At 44.8% G+C, this 22266-nt stretch overlaps 1 protein-coding gene across 3 annotated transcripts in view; it reads right to left on the minus strand.

Moving 5' to 3' along the window:
* Nucleotides 1–9560, minus strand: part of LOC124043175 (rap guanine nucleotide exchange factor 5-like) — a 93098-nt gene extending 83538 nt beyond the window's left edge. For all 3 annotated transcript variants that reach the window (XM_046361451.1, XM_046361452.1, XM_046361450.1), the window contains exon 1: nucleotides 9184–9560. In XM_046361451.1, the coding sequence (XP_046217407.1) occupies nucleotides 9184–9339 (156 nt within the window). In that variant the 5' untranslated portion in view covers nucleotides 9340–9560. The remainder of the gene's footprint in view (nucleotides 1–9183) is intronic.
* Nucleotides 9561–22266: the final 12706 nt, after the last annotated feature.

The raw sequence follows: 22266 nt of genomic DNA on the forward strand, positions 1-22266 counted from the left end.
CGGGATGGGCCGCAGAGCCATGCACAGAAGACAGACCTAGCCCATGGGGAAGGGAGGAGGAGGAGGAAGGGGGAACCCCCACCCCGCCACACTGGGTAGCACAGAGCAACACTTTAAGGGGCATTGCATTAATAATGGCGCTGACTAGGGAAACATTCCCGTGGTTCTTAGTGCCAGTCTGCACGTTCAAACTAAAACAATGTCACTAATAATGGCGTGAAAAATGCCCCTTGGATATGAATTCAGAGGGCATATATTATTAAATATTAAAGCATTACACCATTATGACCTCATTAAAGGCAACACTCAAAAGTTCTACTTAAATTCTAACTGGATTTTTAACGAAAAATGACATGAAAAGCACACATATGTAAATCCCAAACTCTCAAAGTAATTGGAAAGGTAAATACAAATTATTTGTGACATTGTTGTTACAATAAAGAATGTAAACAAGATGTAAACAAGATGCTGTGCTTTTATTTACAGTAGTGATGGACAGCTGGTGGCATTTTGAAAACAGGTTTTCAAACACGTAGCCCGACATTTAATCCTAGTCAAAATTCCCTGTTTTAGGTCAGTTAGGATCACCACTTTATTTTAAGAATGTGAAATGTCAGAATAATAGTAGAGAGAATAATTTATTTCAGCTTTATTTCTTTCATCACATTCCCAGTGGGTCAGAAGTTTACATACACTCAATTAGTATTTGGTAGCATTGCCTTTAAATTGTTTAACTTGGGTCAAAAGTTCAGGGTGGCCTTCTACAAGCTTCCCACAATAAGTTGGGTGAATTTTGGCCCATTCCTTCCGACAGAGCTGGTGTAACTGAGTCAAGTTTGTAGGCCTCCTTGCTCGCACACGCTTTTTCAGTTCTGCCCACAAATGTTCTATAGGATTGAGGTCAGGGCTTTGTGATGGCCACTCCAATACCTTGACTTTGTTGTCCTTAAGCCATTTTGTCACAACTTTGGAAGTATGCTGTGGGTCATTGTCCATTTGGAAGATCCATTTGCGACCAAACTTTAACTTCCTGACTGATGTCTTGAGATGTTGCTTCAATATATTCACATCATTTTCTCGCCTCATGATTCCATATATTTTGTGAAGTGCACCAGTCCCTCCTGCAGCAAAGCACCCCCCACAACATGATGCTGCCACCCCCGAGCTTCACGTTTGGGATGGTGTTCTTCAGCTTGCAAGACTCCCCCTTTTTCCTCCAAACATAACGATGGTCGTTATGGCCAAACAGTTCTCTTTTTTATCAGACCAGAGGACATTTCTCCAAAAAGTATGATCTTTGTTCACATGTGCAGTTGCAAACCGTAGGCTTTTTTATGGCGGTTTTTGGCTTCTTCCTTGCTGAGTGGCCTTTCAGGTTATGTCGATAAAGGACTCGTTTTGCTGTGGATATAGATACTTTTGTACTTGTTTCTTCCAGCATCTTCACAAGGTCCTTTGCTGTTGTTCTGGGATTGATTTGCACTTTTTGCACCAAAGTACGTTCATCTCTAGGAGACTGAACGCGTCTCCTTCCTGAGCGGTATGATGGCTGAGTGGTCTCATGGTGTTTATACTTGTGTACTATTGATTGTACAGATGAACGTGGTACCTTCAGGCATTTGGAAATTGTTCCCAAGGTTGAACCAGACTTGGCCTGATTTCTTTTGATTTTCCCATGATGTCAAGCAAAGAGGCACTGAGTTTGAAGGTAGGCCTTGAAATACATCCACAGGTACACCTCCAATTGACTCAAATTATGTCAATTAGCCAATCAGAATCTTCTAAAGCCATGATATCATTTTCTGGAATTTTTCAAGCTGTTTAAAGGCACAGGCAACTTAGTGTATGTAAACATCTGACCCACTGAAATTGTGATAGAGTGAAATAATCTGTCTGTAAACAATTGTTGGAAAAATTACTTGTGTCATTCACAAAGTAGATGTCCTAACCGACTTGCCAAAACTATAGTTTGTTAACAATAAATTTGTGGAGTGGTTGAAAAACTAGTTTTAATGACTCCACCTAAGTGTATGTAAACTTCTGACTTCAACTGTATATAGGGCAGGTATTCAAGGAGGTGATGGAGTCCAGATGAATGCCATTATGCGCCTAACGCTGGTGACAGGCGTGCGCCCTAATGAACAGCCTGGTGACCTAGAGGCCGGAGAGGGAGCACACGTAACCCGTTCCAGGGTTAGGACCATAACCACAAAGGACTGAAAATGAGCCGGAGCTGAGAGGATCACCAAAACTAAAGGTATTTTCGTTTCAGTGCATTTTCTTTAAAAAAAAAATAAAAATAATAATTGATCATTAAATAAAGATTAAATAAATGCAGAGTACACAACCATGCCAACAACCATCCGTGGGGATCAGTGGACAAAGGGCTGGACAACGGGCCGCACCGAAAAAACGCATGGTTGCCAAGTTTTGCTGGATTTAGTTTTGCTCGATTCTTAAAATGTGTATGCAGCATTTGTGTGTTGGAGTCACTTTTAATTCTTAATATATTTACCGTTTCTATTAGGGTTGCACATTTTGGGAAATATTCAGAGGTGGACATTTTTCGTGGGAATTAACAGGAATATATGGGAATTAATGGAGAAAAAAATCAAATTAATATAAATACCATTTAAATGTAGATGATTTTTGCATTGGATATAATTTCCATATCATATGAAGACAGAAACAGAAACCTTTTGCCTTATCATAAGTAGACATAATTGCAAATGATGAAATCCTTCCAATAGAAATAAAAACAAATATTTAGTTATGAATTTAACTTTCATTAAATTAGTTGCCATGGGATGTTTTCACTGATCAACGAAAGAAAGGGAATATTGAATGATCCCCAATGTTCCATCACATCTCCCAAAAACGTGTTCAACATGCATCTGTAAAATTATAGTCTAGAAACTAAAGCTTTGGTTATCTTCCTTTCAGGCTTTCATGTCTTAACCCTGGAACTCCCAAATGTCCACCTCTTGAACGTCAGACTCTGAGGCCTTATCTTCACTGTCACTCTCCAACCTTGTTGAGGATGGCTCGTTGTCAGGCTCAAAAAGCCTCAAATTTCCCCAGAAGGCCACCAATTTTTCAACCCTTGTATTGGTCGGCCTGTTGCGTGCTTTGCTGTGTTTGTGTGTTCCCAAACAAGGACCAGTTGCGCCCTGAGATGGCTGATGTTGGTGGGATTTGGAGGATGATGTAGGCAACAGGGGAAAGAGCCTCAGATCCACAAAGTCCCTTCCACCAGGTGGCTGATGAGATATGTTGGCACGACTGCCATATTGCATCTCCATCCAAAACCCCTTGCTTGGAAGTGTACTTCGCCAGACTGCCAAGAACCTTGCCCTCATCCAGGCCAAGGTGGCGAGACATGGTATTGATGACACCATAGGCCTTGTTGATCTCTGCACCAGACAGGATGCTCCAGCATACCTGGGTTCCAACATGTACGCTGCGGTGTGTGTGGGCTTCAGGCAGAAGTCTTCACGCTTTTTGATGTATTTCAGAACTGCAGTTTCCTCTGCTTGGAGCAACAGTGAAGTGGGCAGGGCAGTACAGATTTATTCTCTTACATCTGCAAGCAGAGTCTGAACATCAGACAGGATGGCATTGTCTCCCTCAATCCGTGCCATAGCTACTGCTATAGGTTTCAGGAGTTTCAGGCTGCTTACCACTCTCTCCCAAAATACATCATCCAGGAGGATCCTCTTGATGGGGCTGTCCATATCGGCAGACTGTGACATGGCCATTTCTTGGAGAGACTCCTTCCCCTCCAGGAGACTGTCAAACATGATGACAACACCATCCCAACGGGTGATGCTGGGCAGCTTCAATGTGGTGCTCTTATTCTTCTCACTTTGCTTGGTGTGGTAGATTGCTGCTATATCCTGATGAACAAATTGTTGCTGACTGGAAAATACTCTTTCAAACACACATGGTCACGTTGTACAGCGCCATTATGGTTATTAGCAGGTAGCTGGACAATAGACTTGCCTAGAAGGAGAGTAGAGGGAGAATTCTATCATCAAATGTATTTCTTAGTTAGGTTGGCTGTATCACAACCGGCCGTGATTGGTTGAAATTTCAGTTTAATCCACCAGAAAAGACAAAACAAATAATACAACAAAAAGTATTATTATTATTATGTATCACATCCGACCGTGATTGGGAGTCGCACAATTGGCCCAGCATTTCTCTCCCTCTAAAAACAGAAATAAATGTTTTGCCCTTTACAAATATTATTTTGGCCTTTATTCAGATTACAATCACTCACTTTTTTTTTTTTACGAAATAATCTCCAAAATATTTTTTAGATATTATCAAGATGATGGCGCAGTCACATAGCCAGCACCGACATAAAGCTGAGTGACTCACTCATTCATGGCTTTGGATCAAAATAAATAATGACCAACATTATTTATTTTTTAAAGTTTTTAATAAAGAAATGTTTCTGTTATCCTGACCTGGACACCACGTACAGTATTATAATAGCCCATTATGGGCTATTAGCAGGACAATATACCTTTACCAACACCTCTCTGTATTTTGATACTTTGTGGGCCTCCCGAGTGGCGCAGTGCAAAATGCATTGCTACAGATGCAGGTGCCGGCCGCCACCGGAAGACCCATGAAGCGGCTTTTGGTTTTCATTTAGAATCCTCCAATCCTCTATATGTATTATTGGTGGAGAGTCACGTCATATTTTTCGAAGAGGTCGACTGATTAATCGGAATGGCCGATTTTTTTAAAATGTTTTTTTTGTTGTGTTTTTGTTTGTTTTAAACCTTTTATTTAACTAGGCAAGTCAGTTAAGAACACATTCTTATTTTCAATGACGGCCTAGGAACGGTGGGTTAACTACATTGTTCAGGGGCAGAACGACAGATTTTCACCTTGTCAGCTCTGGGGATCCAATCTTGCAACCTTACAGTTAACTAGTCCAATGCTCTAACCACCTGCCTCTCGTTGCACTCCACAAGGAGCCTGCCTGTTACGCGAATGCAGTAGAAGCCAAGGTAAGTTGCTAGCTAGCATTAAACTTATCTTATAAAAAACAATCAATCAATCAATCAATCAATCAATAGTTAACTACACATGGTTGATGATATTACTAGTTTATCTAACGTGTCCTGCATATACTCGATGCAACGCAGGGGGATGATTAAACAAAAGCGCATTTGCGAAAAAAGCACAATCTTTGCACGACTGTACCTAACCATAAACACCAATGCCTTTCTTAAAAACAATACACACAAGTATATATTTTTAAACTTGCATATTTAGCTAAAATAAATCCAGGTTAGCAGGCAATATTAACCAGCTGAAAAATTGTGTCACTTCTCTTGCATTCATTGCACACAGAGACAGGGTATATGCAACAGTTTGGGCAGCCTGGCTCATTGCGAACTAATTTGCCACAATTTTACGAAATTATGACATAACATTGAAGGTTGTACAATGTAACAGGAATATTTAGACTTAGGGATGCCACCCGTTAGATAAAATACCAAACGGTTCCGTATTTCACTGAAATAATAAATGTTTTGTTTTCGAAATGATAGTTTCCGGATTCGACCATATTAATGACCTAAAGGCTCGTATTTCTGCGTGTTATTATGTTATAATTAAGTCTATGATTTGATAGAGCAGTCTGACTGAGCGATGGTAGGCAGCAGCAGGCTCGTAAGCATTCATTCAAACAGCACTTTCGTGCGTTTTGCCAGCAACTCTTCGCAATGCTTCAAGCATTGAGCTGTTTATGACTTCAAGCCTATCAACTCCCGAGATTAGGCTGGTGTAACCGATGTGAAATGGCTAGCTAGTTAGCGGGGTGCGCGCTAATAGCGTTTCAAACGTCATTCGCTTTGAGACTTGGAGTAGTTGTTCCCCTTACCCTGCAAGGGCCGCGGATTTTGTGGAGCGATGGGTAACGATGCTTCGAGGGTGGCAGTTGTCGATGTGTTCCTGGTTCGAGCCCAGGTAGGGGCGAGGAGAGGGACGGAAGCTATACTGTTACACTGGCAATACTAAAGTGCCTATAAGAACATCCAATAGTCAAAGGTATATCAAATACAAATGGTATAGAGAGAAATAGTCCTATAAATACTATATTAACTACAACCTAAAACCTCTTACCTTGGAATATTGAAGTCTCATGTTAAAAGGAACCACCAGCTTTCATATGTTCTCATGTTCTGAGCAAGGAACTGAAACGTTAGCTTTCTTACATGGCACATATTGCACTTTTACTTTCTTCTCCAACACTTTGTTTTTGCATTATTTAAACCAAATTGAACATGTTTCATTATTTATTTACAACTAAATAGATTTGTTATTTCTGTATTATATTAAGTTAAAATAAAAGTGTTTGACACTTTTAATGACAATTCAGTATTGTTGTAATTGTCATTATTACAAATATATACATATAAAAATCGGCCGATTATTCTGTATCGGCTTTTTTGGTCCTCAAATAATCGTATCTGCGTTGAAAAATTGGTCGACCTCTAACTTTTACCCCTACCTACATGTACATATAACCTCCACCACCTCGTACCCCTGCACATTGACTCAGTACCGGTACTCCTGCACATTGACTCAGTACCGGTACCCCTGCACATTGACTCAGTACCGGTACCCCTGCACATTGACTCAGTAAAGGTACCCCTGCACATTGACTCAGTACCGGTACTCCTGCACATTGACTCAGTACCGGTACCCCTGCACATTGACTCAGTACCGGTACCCCTGCACATTGACTCAGTACCGGTACTCCTGCACATTGACTCAGAACCGGTACCCCTGCACATTGACTCAGTACCGGTACCCCTGCACATTGACTCAGTACCGGTACCCCTGCACATTGACTAAGTACCCGTACTCCTGCACATTGACTCAGTACCGGTACCCCTGCACATTGACTCAGTACAGGTACCCCTGCACATTGACTCAGTACCGGCACATTGACCCCCCCTGCACATTGACTCAGTACCGGTACCCCTGAACATTGACTCAGTACAGGTACCCCTGTTGACATTGACTCAGTACCGGTACCCATTGACTGCACATTGACTCAGTACCGGTACCCCTGCACATTGACTCAGTACCCCTGGACTCACCCCTGTACATTGACTCAGTACCGGTACCCCTGCACATTGACTCAGTACCGGTACCCCTGCACATTGACTCAGTACCGGTACCCCTGCACATTGACTCAGTACCGGTACCCCTGTACATTGACTCAGTACCGGTACCCCTGCACATTGACTCAGTACAGGTACCCCTGCACATTGACTCAGTACCGGTACCCCTGCACATTGACTCAGTACCGGTACCCCTGTACATTGACTCAGTACCGGTACCCCTGCACATTGACTCAGTACAGGTACCCCTGCACATTGACTCAGTACCGGTACCCCTGCACATTGACTCAGTACCGGTACCCCTGCACATTGACTCAGTACCGGTACTCTACTGTAAATAGCCTCGTTATTTATTGTGTTACTATTTTCTATTTTGATTTGCTAATGTTCTTCCTTTTTAACTCTGCACTGTTGGGAAAGGGCTCGTAAGTAAGCATTTCACTGTGAACTCTACACATAATGTATTCGGCGCATGTGACCAATCAAATTTGATGAGATTTTTTTGTATTTGACACACCCATGGCCCTTTAGTACAAAAACTAATTTGAGTCGACACACTTCTACTGCTATCTTTTTACGACAGCTACTGTCTGACAACACCTCAGTTATAACACGCATGATGAAGCTTGTGTTATAGTACTATTCATTAGATTCCGGAACATGTCAGGACACACCAGATCTCTTGTTTAGTCGCTTTTATAGCCTTTCCTACTCACCCTGCATTCACACCTTGAACAGACAATCAGCTCTGTACTGCTTTGTAGGTTAGGTGTGTGTGTGTGTGTGTGTGTGTGTGTGTGTGTGTGTGTGTGTGTGTGTGTGTGTGTGTGTGTGTGTGTGTGTGTGTGTGTGTGTGTGTGTGTGTGTGTGTGTGTGTGTGTGTGTGTGTGTGTGTGTGTGTGTGTGTCCGTCCTTCCCTCCCCCAGGGGGAGTCCTAGCAGAGGTACAATACCTTCATGCCTCAACACAGTAAACAAACACACATCATTATACACCAACCTACACACACTTGAGGAGAGTTGAGAAGACACTGTTAGTATTACTGTCATTGTTAACATATTGTAACCCAGGGTCATTACAATATCAACTGTTGAGAACAAGGACCCATTAGAGTACATGAATGGGCAAGTAACATAATTAACTGAATCAAGTCTGGACCAAGACAGCGCTGTGTGTGTGTGTGTGTGTGTGTGTGTGTGTGTGTGTGTGTGTGTGTGTGTGTGTGTGTGTGTGTGTGTGTGTGTGTGTGGGTGGGTCTGGCAGCTTAAAACACATTATGGATGTACAACAGCCGGTGGCGGGAGCCTGAAACGAACACACACACTCACACCCACACACACACACACACACACACACACACACACACACACACACACACACACACACACACACACACACACACACACACACACACACACACACACACACACACACACACACACACACACACACACACACACACACACACACCCCACACACACACACACACACACACACACACACACACACACACACACACACACACACACACACACACACACACACACACACACACACACACACACACACACACACACACACACACACACACACACACTGCCGTTGCTACAGTTTGTTCGAAACAACAGCACATCCAGGTGAATCGTGACAATGAGGTGACAGAGAGAGGGGGTCAGAGAGGTAACTCGACTAACGCTTAACGACCAACCACAACACACACACACACACACACACACACACACACACACACACACACACACACACACACACACACACACACACACACACACACACACACACACACACACACACACACACACACACACACACACACACACACACACACACACACACACTGCCTGCCGTTGCTACAGTTTGTTCGAAACAACAGCACATCCAGGTGAATCGTGACAATGAGGTGACAGAGAGAGGGGGTCAGAGAGGTAACGCGACTAACGCTTAACGACCAACCACAACACACACACACACACACGGAAGAAAAATGTTTCTATATGTATATGGCGGTACGCACGCTTTTCTTCCGTAGGTGCAGTCCATGTTTCAACAGTCCTGGTAAATCCCGGATCTTCTGCCTGAGCTGAACCTGGTCTCGAGCTCCGGTGTTCCGGTTATTCCACCGCCAGCCGCTGACCATACCGTCTTCCCCACCAGGCTCCGAGTCCTCCATGTCTGTCTCTCGCTGTCTCTCCAACTCCCGCTCCTCTTCTCTCCTCTCACACGCAGACACACCAGTTACGGATCATTGTCGTCTCTCTCTCTCTCCCTCTCCGCCTAGAACTCTCATTCACACACCGATCTGCGTCTGTTCAGCAACGAACAAACCGCGCGCCTTAATGACCTATAGCCGCAGCAGCACGCGACGCTTCTCAACCCACGTCCTCCTCCTCCTCCTCCTCTTCCCTTGTACTATCAGTGTGTGACTGACTGTGTGTTTGTGTGGGGAGGGACTCGCAGAGGAATATCATTGCATAATATCCACTAGTCAGTCTGTCAGCAGTCAGACATAGAGGAGTCATAACACCTTGCTAAACATGTAAATACATTGTATGTACATTATCCCCGTTTTTAAATCCTAATTAGATACATTGATAATAATAACACATTTAGGCTACATATCAATGTTGATAAATGAGGGCCAAGCATATAACTGTTGTATTAAAGAGTATTTTCTGTGGCATTCAGAAACAAAATGGTGGAAAGGACAGACTGGAGGCTAGACCAACCTGCATGTGGCTCCAATCTCCATATGTAAACAAAGGGCCATTAGGTTACACCATCAGGGTGTGTGTGTGAATGTGTGCATTTTTCTAAACTGAAGTCACCTGACAGTGGGAGAATGTCACGAATCTATGAAATGTACATTCCACACACAGGTCTCTGTCTCATTCTCTCTCGTTCGTTCGCTCTCTCTCTCTCTCTCTCTCTCTCTCTCTCTCTCTCTCTCTCTCTCTCTCTCTCTCTCTCTCTCTCTCTCTCTCACACACATATATACAGGGGGTCTAAGTGAATGGGCTGAAGTCAGTAAGTGTGTTGTATAACTGAGATGTCATGTCTGTTATCCAGAGTCTTAATCTCACATAATTGGCCCCTTTCATCCACTCAGATTACACCACACACACACACACACACACACACACACACACACACACACACACACACACACACACACACACACACACACACACACACACACACACACACACACACACACACACACACACACACACACACACACACACACACACACACACACACACACACACACACACACAGTATTGTACAGCTAACCTTGTTAGGACACAATTCAGTCCCATTCAAATCCTATTTCCCTAACCCCTAATGCTAAACCCTAACCTGTCCCCTTACCCTTAACCTAACGATAATCCTAACCCTAAATCTACCCCTAACCCTGAACATAATTCTAACCCTAACCCCCCTAGAAACAGCATTTGATCTCGTGACTAACAAAATGTTCCCAGTTGGTCAAATTTTTACACATACACACACAGCCCATGTCTGGTTTATGTAAGTGTATTTGAGTGTTTCACCCTCCAAACTCTCTCCGTGTCTCTAAAAGATGACAGAGTGCATCCTGGGTAGTGGCTGGTTTAGGTCTCACGACAACTGTGCCCTAGGTGCACAAAAGCTGCATCCTGATTCATCACACTTCTCCCAAAGTATACACTAGCACACTCCCTGTCATGGATGGAACCTCTACGGGACGGGTGTCCCTAAACCGGGACGGTTGTTGGAACGGTGTCCCTAAACCGGGACGGTTGTTGGATCGGTGTCCCTAAACCGGGACGGTTGTTGGATCGGTGTCCCTAAACCGGGACGGTTGTTGGAACGGTGTCCCTAAACCGGGACGGTTGTTGGATCGGTGTCCCTAAACCGGGACGGTTGTTGGATCGGTGTCCCTAAACCGGGACGGTTGTTGGATCGGTGTCCCTAAACCCGGGACGGTTGTTGGATCGGTGTCCCTAAACCGGGACGGTTGTTGGATCGGTGTCCCTAAACCGGGACGGTTGTTGGATCGGTGTCCCTAAACCGGGACGGTTGTTGCTAACGCACGCTAATGTGACTAGAATGATGTCGTAAACAACAGCCAACTTTTCGGGACATAGAAATCTCTTATATGGGCAGAAAACTTAAATTCTTGTTAATCTAACTGCATCGTCCATTTAACAGTAGCTATTACAGTGAAAAAAATACCATGCTATTGTTTGAGTAAATGTAAACATATTTTACCATAGCATGTTTGTATGTTCTCTATAGTTATGTACTTGACAATGTATCAATTGACCATATTGGCACATTTGGGCAAACTCCTGGCAGACTTGATACAAAATATTGTGTAGTGATGTAATTCTTCACTGGATCAGTCTGAAACTTTTGCGCACACACTGCTGCAATCTGGTGGCCAAAATCGAAATGACACTTAGACTCCTATCTGAAAGTATGGCCTTTCTCTTGCATTTCAAAGATCTTTTACCAGATCTAGTGTGTTATATTCTTCCACATTAATTCCACCTCACATTTCCACAAACTTCCAAGTGTTTCCTTTCAAATGGTATCAAGAATATGCATATCCTTGCTTTAGGTCCTGAGCAACAGGAAGTTAGATTTGGGTATGTCATTTTAGGAGAAAATTGAAAAAAAAAGTGTACGATAATTAAGTTAAAAGCATTCGATTGGTGTAAGCATTGACTAGAGGGCGTTTCCACTATTGTTAAACCAATGACTGATTTATATTTGATTTGGATCCCCATTAGCCGACGCCAATGGCCAATGGCACTCTCATTGGCTCTCCCACTGACAATACTGTCAGTCTCCCTCAAGCAGTGACAGAGAGCAACATCTCTGTCTCTACAATACTGTCAGTCTCCCTCAAGCAGTAAGCAGAGGCCCTGTCTGCCTCTGACTCTCTGCCTGTCCCTGCAATGGGGGACCCTCCAGTAGCATCGAACCCACCTGCTGCTACCTCCGACGACCAGTCTCCAGTCCTATCCTATTATCAGCACCTCGCTGGACTCTACACCCCATCCCCCACAACCAGAGCCTGATAGTCTGGGAGGAGAGTGAGAGGGAAAGAGACTAGAGGAAAACACATACACATACACACACACACATCCACATGCACACACACACACGCACACACTCACACACGCACACGCTCACACACGCACACACTCACACACACACACGCACGCACGCACGCACGCACGCACGCACACACACACACACACACACACACACACACACACACACACACACACCATCCTCTCAGGTCTTGGGGTCATTTCTGCTGTTGGGGGGGTGCAGAGCTGCAGTCTCTCTCTTTGACCAGCAGATGTCCCTCCCTTACTGGATTGGTCAAAGTCATGTATGGTTATTTTCCCGTCCTAGTAAAATGATTAAATGCTTCATGTCTAGCACTTGTCATAAAGACTTTCAGAGGAGCTGCTGATATTGTATTTATTGTGATCTAAAAGGCAAAACTGATCCTTGATCAGCACTCTTACTCTGAAACGACAGCACGATTGTAGGCCTGATAACCAACAATGACGGGTCAGCCAATAGGGAGGAGGTAAGTGAACAGGCATTGTGGTGTCTTGACAACAACATCTGCATCAACGTCAGCAAAACAAAGGAGTTGATTGTTGACTTCAGGAAGCAGAGGAGGGAACACTCCCTGATCCACATCACCGGCACTGCAGTAGAGAGAGTCAGTTCCTCAGCGTCCACATCACTGAAGACTTGACATGGACCAACAACCCCACCACTCTTGTCAAGAGGACGCCACAGCGTGTCTACTTCATATTTGGCATGCCGCCCCGGGTCCTATCCAAATACTACCGCTGCTCTATAGCGAGCGTCCTGACCGGTTGCATCGAGGCCCGGTACAGGAATTGCTCCACGCACGACCGCATGGCCCTCCAGTGCGTACTGAAGACAGTCCAGTACACCACTGGGACCGTGCGCCCACCCGCCCAGGACATCTACTCCAAACGGTGCCTGAGGAAGGACCTGCAGCATCATCAAGGGCCACATACCCCGACAACTACTGCACTACTACTACTACTACTACACTATTACTACTACTGCACTATTACTACTACTACTACACTATTACTACTACTACTACTACTACTACACTATTACTACTACTGCACTACTACTACTACGACTACTACACTATTACTACTACTGCACTATTACTACTACTACTACACTATTACTACTACTACTACTACTACTACACTATTACTACTACTGCACTATTACTACTACTACTACTACTACTACACTATTACTACTACTGCACTACTACTACTACTACTACTACACTATTACTACTACTGCACTACTACTACTACTACACTATTACTACTACTGCACTACTACTACTACTACTACACTATTACTACTACTGCACTACTACTACTACTACACTATTACTACTACTGCACTACTACTACTACACTATTACTACTACTGCACTACTACTACTACGACTACACTATTTCCACTGCACTACTACTACTACTACTTCTACTACTACTACGACTACACTATTTCTACTGCACTACTACTACTGCACTACTACTATTAGACTACTACTGTACTACTACTACTACTACACTATTACTACTACTGCACTACTACTACTACTACTACACTATTACTACTACTGCACTACTACTACAACACTATTACTACTACTGCACTACTACTATTACTACTACTGCACTACTACTACTACTACTACTACTACTACACTACTACTACTGCACTACTACTATTACTACTACTGCACTACTACTACTACTGCACAACTACTACTACTACTACTACTACTACACCACTACTACTACTACTACTACTACTACACTATTACTACTACTACTACTACTACTACGACTACACTATTTCTACTACTGCACTACTACTATTACTACAACTGCACTACTACTATTAGACTACTGCTGCACTACTACTACTACTACTACACTATTACTACTACTGCACTACTACTATTACTACTACTGCACTACTACTACTATTACTACTACTGCACTACTACTACTGCACTACTACTACTACTACTACTACTACTACTACTACTACAGCACTACTACTATTAGACTACTACTGCACTACTACTACTACTACTACTACACTACTACTACTACTACAGCACTACTACTATTAGACTACTACTGCACTACTACTACTACTACTACTACTACTGCACTACTACTACTACTACAGCACTACTACTATTAGACTACTACTGCACTACTCCTACTGCTACTACTTCTACTGCACTATTACTACTACTGTACTTCTACTACTGCACTACTACTATTAGACTACTACTGCACTACTACTACTACTACTGCAGCCACCAGTACTGCTCTACTGCTACTATTACTACTACTTCTACACGACTACTACTACACTACTACTACTATTCTACTACTGCACTACTACTGCTACACTACACTACTACTACTACTACTACACTACTACTATACTGCACTACTACTACACTACTACTATACTACACCCCACACTACAGTACTACTACTACCACACTACTGCACTACACGACACTACTGCACTACTACACTACTACTACTACTACTACTGGTCTACTATAGTACTATTATTAGGGTTAAGGGAAGTGTTCTAGTGCATAGGGGATAAGGGAAGTGTTCTAGTGCATAGGGGATAAGGGAAGTGTTCTAGTGCATAGGGGATAAGGGAAGTGTTCTAGTGCATAGGGGATAAGGGAAGTGTTCTAGTGCATAGGGGATAAGGGAAGTGTTCTAGTGCATAGGAGCTAAGGGAAGTGCTCCTGTTGCCTCTTAGATAAGGGAAGTGTTCTAGTGCATAGGGGATAAGGGAAGTGCCCTAGTGCATAGGGGATAAGGGAAGTGCCCTAGTGCGTAGGGGCTAATGGAAGTGTTCTAGTGCAAAGGGGCTAAGGGAAGTGTTCTAGTGCATAGGGGCTAAGGGAAGTGCCCTAGTGCATAGGGGATAAGGGAAGTGTTCCCTCTAGTGCATAGGGGATAAGGGAAGTGCCTTAGGGCATAGGGGATAAGGGAAGTGCCCTAGTGCATAGGGGCTAAGGGAAGTGCCCTAGTGCGTAGGGGCTAATGGAAGTGCCCTAGTGCATAGGGGATAAGGGAAGTGTTTATTACATTGAGTTTGTTTCTGGATGGAGTCTACATCTACCCTCTGATCTCTGCAGACACAGTCAGGGATTAAACTACTGAGCACAGAACCTCTGAGTTGTGCAATGTCAGTCAGGAGGTGACCTCCTGCCCCAAGTCAAGCCCTGGTGACCTCCTGCCCCAAGTCAAGCCCTGGTGAACTCCTGCCCCAAGTCAAGCCCTGGTGACCTCCTGCCCCAAGTCAAGCCCTGGTGAACTCCTGCCCCAAGTCAAGCCCTGGTGACCTCCTGCCCCAAGTCAAGCCCTGGTGAACTCCTGCCCCAAGTCAAGCCCTGGTGACCTCCTGCCCCAAGTCAAGCCCTGGTGAACTCCTGCCCCAAGTCAAGCCCTGGTGACCTCCTGCCCCAAGTCAAGCCCTGGTGACCTCCTGCCCCAAGTCAAGCCCTGGTGACCTCCTGTCAGTCAGGAGGTGAATATCACGGGTTGACACATAATGTTCAACAGAGTCATGAATGGATACAGCAACAGAGAGGGGTGTGGGGGAGAGAGAGTGACAGAGAAAGGAACGCCCATTGAGAAAGAGAGATACTGTATATTATCCAAAATCAAGTCAGAGATGATTTCATTTAGTGCTTGATGCAGGCTTTTGTTAGGTCATGGACTCTACAAGGTTTCGTAAGCATTCCACAGGGATGACTCCAATGCTTCCCATAGTTGTGTCAAGTTGGCTGGATGTCCTTTGGGTGGTGGACCATTCTTGACACATACGGGAAACTGTTGAGCGTAAAAAACCCAGCAGCGTTGCAGTTCTTGACACAGACCGGTGCGCCTGGCACCTACTACCATACCCCGTTCAAAGGCACCTACTACCATACCCCGTTTAAAGGCCCTTAAATATTTTGTCTTGTCCACTCACCCTCTAAACGGCACACATAAAGAATCCATGTCTCAATTGTCTCAAGGTTTTAAAATCCTTCTTTAACCCGTCTCCTCCCCTTCATCTACACTGATTGAAGTGTATTAAACAAGTTACACCAATAAGGGGCTTTAGTCTGTCTCCTCCCCTTCATCTACATTACACTGATTGAAGTGGATCATAGTTTACACCTGGATTCAGTGTCACGTTCTGACCTTAGTTCCTTTGTTTTTGTCTTTGTTTTAGTATGGTCAGGGCGTGAGTTGGGATGGGCAGTCTATGTTTGTTTTTCTATGTTGGTTTCTGTGTTCGGCCTGGTATGGTTCTCAATCAGAGGCAAGTGTCTCTAGTTGTCTCTGATTGAGAATCGTACTCAGGTAGCCTTTTTCCACCTGTGTTTCGTGGTGTTTATTTTCTGTTCTGTGTTTTGTTGCACCGGCCAGGACTGTTCGTTTGTCGTGTATTGTTTTTGTTTCAGTATTCATTCTTTATTAAATTACAATGAAAACTTACCACACTGCACCTTGGTCCTCTCTTTCTCTCGACGACAGCCGTTACAGTCAGTCTATGTCATGGAATGAGCAACAGGACTAACCACAGTGTTCAACACCATAGTGCCTTCCAAGCTCATCACCCTGAGGGGCCCCCGTGTTGAGGGTCAGTGTTGTTGCTTACCCTCTCCACCGTCAGGAGGTTCAGGATCCAGGTGCAGAGGGAGATGTTCAGTCCCATGATCCTTAGCTTAATGATGAGCTTGGAGGGCACTATGGTGTTGAACACTGTGGTTAGTCCTGTTGTTCTAAGTTTGTTATCTGTCAGTAGTGTTAGTGTCTACTTGAGGGGCTGAATCACAAGGTTAAGTGAAAACCTTACACACACACACACACACACACACACACACACACACACACACACACACACACACACACACACACACACACACACACACACACACACACACACACACACACACACACACACACACACACACACACACACACACACACACGCACGCACAAATAAAACACAACACACACACACACACACACACACACACACACACACACACACACACACACACACACACACACACACACACACACACACACACACACACACACACACACACACACACACACACACACACACACACGCACGCACAAATAAAACACACACACACACACACACACACACACACACACACACACACACACACACACACACACACACACACACACACACACACACACACACACACACACACACACACACACACACACACACACACACACACACACACACACACACACACACACCTCCTGACTGACATTGCACAACTCAGAGGTTCTGTGCTCAGTAGTTTAATCCCTGACTGTGTCTGCAGACATCAGAGGGGAGATGTAGGCTGGGTGTAGATTTCAGCGCGCACACGGGTGCACACCAGTAACATTTATAAACTCTGGATCGCTGACACTATGTCTTGGCCAATAAGAGCCTTTGAAGCCACAAGGCCTCCATTACCATACTCCTCCTTTATGGGCGGGGCTTAGCGGACCTGGGCCTCACTACCGTACCTCCTTGCCCGTCTCAATAAAAATATTGACGTATTGATTATTTATTTGACCGAGACACGCGCTGACAGAAACCTGCATCAATGGCAGATAAAAAGTCTCAGAGAGAAATAGCCTCTGTGTTATTATATGTAGCCAGGGCTTGACTTGGGCAGGAGGTCACCAGGGCTTGTCTTGGGCAGGAGGTCACCAGGGCTTGACTTGGGCAGGAGGTCACCAGGGCTTGTCTTGGGCAGGAGGTCACCAGGGCTTGACTTGGGCAGGAGGTCACCAGGGCTTGTCTTGGGCAGGAGGTCACCAGGGCTTGTCTTGGGCAGGAGGTCACCAGGGCTTGACTTGGGCAGGAGGTCACCAGGGCTTGACTTGGGCAGGAGGTCACCAGGGCTTGACTTGGGCAGGAGATCACCAGGGCTTGACTTGGGCAGGAGATCACCAGGGCTTGACTTGGGCAGGAGGTCACCAGGGCTTGACTTGGGGCAGGAGGTCACCAGGGCTTGACTTGGGGCAGGAGGTCACCAGGGCTTGACTTGGGGCAGGAGGTCACCAGGGCTTGACTTGGGCAGGAGGTCACCAGGGCTTGACTTGGACAGGAGGTCACCAGGGCTTGACTTGGGCAGGGGGTCACCAGGGCTTGACATGGGCAGGAGGTCACCAGGGCTTGACTTGGGGCAGGAGGTCACCAGGGCTTGACTTGGGCAGGAGGTCACCAGGGCTTGACATGGGGGCGGTGGGTCACCAGGGCTTGTCTTGGGCAGGAGGTCACCAGGGCTTGACTTGGGCAGGAGGTCACCAGGGCTTGACTTGGACAGGAGGTCACCAGGGCTTGACTTGGGGCAGGTGGTCACCAGGGCTTGACTTGGGCAGGAGGTCACCAGGGCTTGACTTGGGCAGGAGATCACCAGGGCTTGACTTGGGCAGGAGGTCACCAGGGCTTGACTTGGGCAGGAGTTCACCAGGGCTTGACTTGGGCAGGAGGTCACCAGGGCTTGACTTGGGCAGGAGTTCACCAGGGCTTGACTTGGGCAGGAGGTCACCATGGCTTGACTTGGGGCAGGAGGTCACCAGGGCTTGACTTGGGGCAGGAGGTCACCAGGGCTTGACTTGGGCAGGAGGTCACCAGGGCTTGACTTGGGGCAGGAGGTCACCAGGGCTTGACTTGGGCAGGAGTTCACCAGGGCTCGTCTTGGGCAGGAGGTCACCAGGGCTTGTCTTGGGCAGGAGGTCACCAGGGCTTGACTTGGGCAGGAGGTCACCAGGGCTTGACTTGGGCAGGAGGTCACCAGGGCTTGACTTGGGCAGGAGGTCACCAGAGTTGAGTTCCAGCACCTCACATTTTCTACTGCTTGAGCTCCTGTTCCTCTTATAGAATATTAGTTCAAAAGTATTGTGGAGCACCTGCACCTAAATATAAACAGTACCGGCACCTAAAATGAGTACCCGACACCTATTTCTGTCCAAGTCAAGCACAGTATGTAGCCCATGTATCTGACGCTGTCTGGACAAAAATAATATTCAATGATTTCTCCAGTGAGATAGTTTCAGCAGAGAGGAAGTGGTGAAGCGAGAGGGCTCACTCTCACCAAAAATCTGTCCAGAATAAGCCCAATATGTTTCTTTGGGCTTAATATGGAGACCTAAGCTTGTCGCATACCTTTCGACCTTTGGGACAACTACTCCCATTGATATGGGGGAGACATGAGCATCTCCTCATTATATAGATATCGCTGGTTTCAGCCACTTGCCAATTGCAAAGTAAACTTGGCAGGTGCACAGTGCATTGTTTGCATGCTGGCTTCACTTCCCCTAAGGCAAATTGATGTTATGCCAAAATGATATACTTCACCAGAGAGCATGATTTAGCCACAGAGGATCATTAGCTTCTTTATTTTTTAAATAACTGTCAATTGTTTCAAATCACAAGAATGTAGTCCTACAATATGCCTATTTGGGAAGCCAGCAATTTTATCAGTGTTGCGTTTAGGCTTAGCTGATTATTGAGTTGTGGCTGTCAGTGAAAAGCTTCTAAAATATGTGCAAAGATAATGTCTTGAGTATAATTTAAAATGTTGAGACAAGAAGAAGGGGAGGTGTGTGGCTAAGATATGGCTTGTCTTTCTCCAGAACGCATCGTTCAGCTCTCCAGAACGCATCTGTTCAGCTCTCCAGAATGCATCGTTCAGCTCTCCAGAACGCATCTGTTCAGCTCTCCAGAATGCATCTGTTCAGCTCTCCAGAATGCATCTGTTCAGCTCTCCAGAATGCATCGTTCAGCTCTCCAGAATGCATCGTTCAGCTCTCCAGAATGCATCGCTCAGCTCTCCAGAATGCATCTGTTCAGCTCTCCAGAATGCATCTGTTCAGCTCTCCAGAATGCATCGTTCAGCTCTCCAGAATGCATCTGTTCAGCTCTCCAGAATGCATCTGTTCAGCTCTCCAGAATGCATCTGTTCAGCTCTCCAGAACGCATCTGTTCAGCTCTCCAGAACGCATCAACAGGTGCATTGAGAACAGCCAGGGTAGAGATAATGGGGTAGAGATGATGGGGTAGAGATGATGGCATCCTTTGACTCAAGAAACCACTTCAAAATACAGTATAAAATGTTGAACTCCACCTTGTAGTGCAGTCTTGTTTAGGCCTCAGCTCAGGCAGCCCCATCTGGCGTTGTGTAGACTTTAGTTTTTCAGCACCTACTGTGCTCCTGTGGGTATATTCCACAGCTGCTTTCACTTTGTCCACAGTGGGCTTCATCTCCTTCAGAGCATCTCTTACAATCAGGTTGATTGTGTGGGCAGGACATGGATGATGGGTCCATTTTAACATTTGAATGGGTTTGGTTAAGTTAGCTGCATTGTCGCTAACACAACAGACCACTTTACCATGAGTTGTGTCTGTCGCCGAACTCAAAGCAGTCAGCTAGACATCGAAAAATCTTCAATGAAGTGACATGTAACTGACCTGTAAGAAGTGGTTACCCCTGATGTCCAGCGGTCAGTGTTGAGGCAAACTGCAGGAGCTTTTTGGACTCTTTCCCGCACTGAAGCCTGTGTCCTCTCGTACAGATGTGGAATCAGTGATTTTGAAAGGGTTTTCCTGCTTGGAATTGTCTACATTGGTTTTAGACTATTGCTATAATTTCTTAAACCTCTGTCCTCCACGATCGAAAATGGCTGGAAATCGGTGTCAATAATTTTAGCCAATGCAATATCAATTTGGCCTTGTTTTGCTACAGACATAGACTTTGGCATAAACTGGTCCATAGAAGACTGCGTTGCTGTGGGTCACGGAGTAGGGTCACCGACCCATTAGTTAATTAGTGAATGAGTTTATTCTATTAATTTTAAATCTTTTGATTATTCATATCTTCATTTTTAAAAATATTTGTATAAATAGATTTGGCTCTTCTGATATGCAAGCCGGCTCCCAACGTTCACCTACAAGAGCCGGCACTTACAGCCGACTCGTTCGCGAACGATCCATCCACTTACAGCCGAGCACCTAATTTACAGGACATGACATTTCTAGAAAGGCCCCCAGTGAAGCCAATGTTTTTCTTCCAGTCTGAGTGAATAGGTTCATTGTAGCTTACTAAGATACATTTATTGGTCTTGAGTCTACTGCAATTTTTACTGGCTTCATGGGGAAGTAACTTTACACCAGATTTATCTGAAATTGGTCAGCCATATTGAAAACGTGTTATTAAGGGGTCATGCATGACCATCTCCAGCTTTAAACCTCCATTATAGTAATCAACACTGTGTTGCTTTGTAGTGTAGAGTGGTGAGCTAGATTTCAACAGCTACAGGTTTAAGAAGATACACACGGTTTCTGTATTTTTTAGTTACAGATACTTTTTAAAAGAATACGTAGTATTGTATGAACTGAACAGAAGCCAATCAATTCTCATATTTCCTATTCTTAGTTGTCGTGTGTTTTTGTTATTGATTATTGCCTTTTGCGTTTTTGAGTTTGGAAGAAAGGCATTTCACTGTACTGCATGTGACATAAAAACTTGAAACATCTTGGAATTTTTTTTTGTTCTTTTTTAGTACTTACGCAGTCCCCAATACACAAATAAATACTTAAACACATGTATTTCTCTCCCAGAAACATTAAACTGAAATACTGTACATTCCCATGAATTCCTAGGAGGCTGTTCCTTATGAGGAGTATCATAATGGTAGATGGTGACTTCAGAATTTTATGGTCGCACATTGAGATTCGTGGTTGTAAGTACGATTCGCAAAATGTTCACAAATGTGTAATAACATCTTGCAAGCTTGTATCATGATGTGTGAAAGATTTTGCGTTTTTTTATGGGCATATATATACAGTGCATTTGGAAGGTATTCAGACCCCTTGACCTTTTCATCATTTTGTTAAGTTACAGCCTTATTCTAAAATTGATTGAATAAAATATTAATCCTCA

The sequence above is a fragment of the Oncorhynchus gorbuscha genome, linkage group LG09 (assembly GCF_021184085.1).
Source record: "Oncorhynchus gorbuscha isolate QuinsamMale2020 ecotype Even-year linkage group LG09, OgorEven_v1.0, whole genome shotgun sequence".
Taxonomy (NCBI): Eukaryota; Metazoa; Chordata; class Actinopteri; order Salmoniformes; family Salmonidae; genus Oncorhynchus; species Oncorhynchus gorbuscha.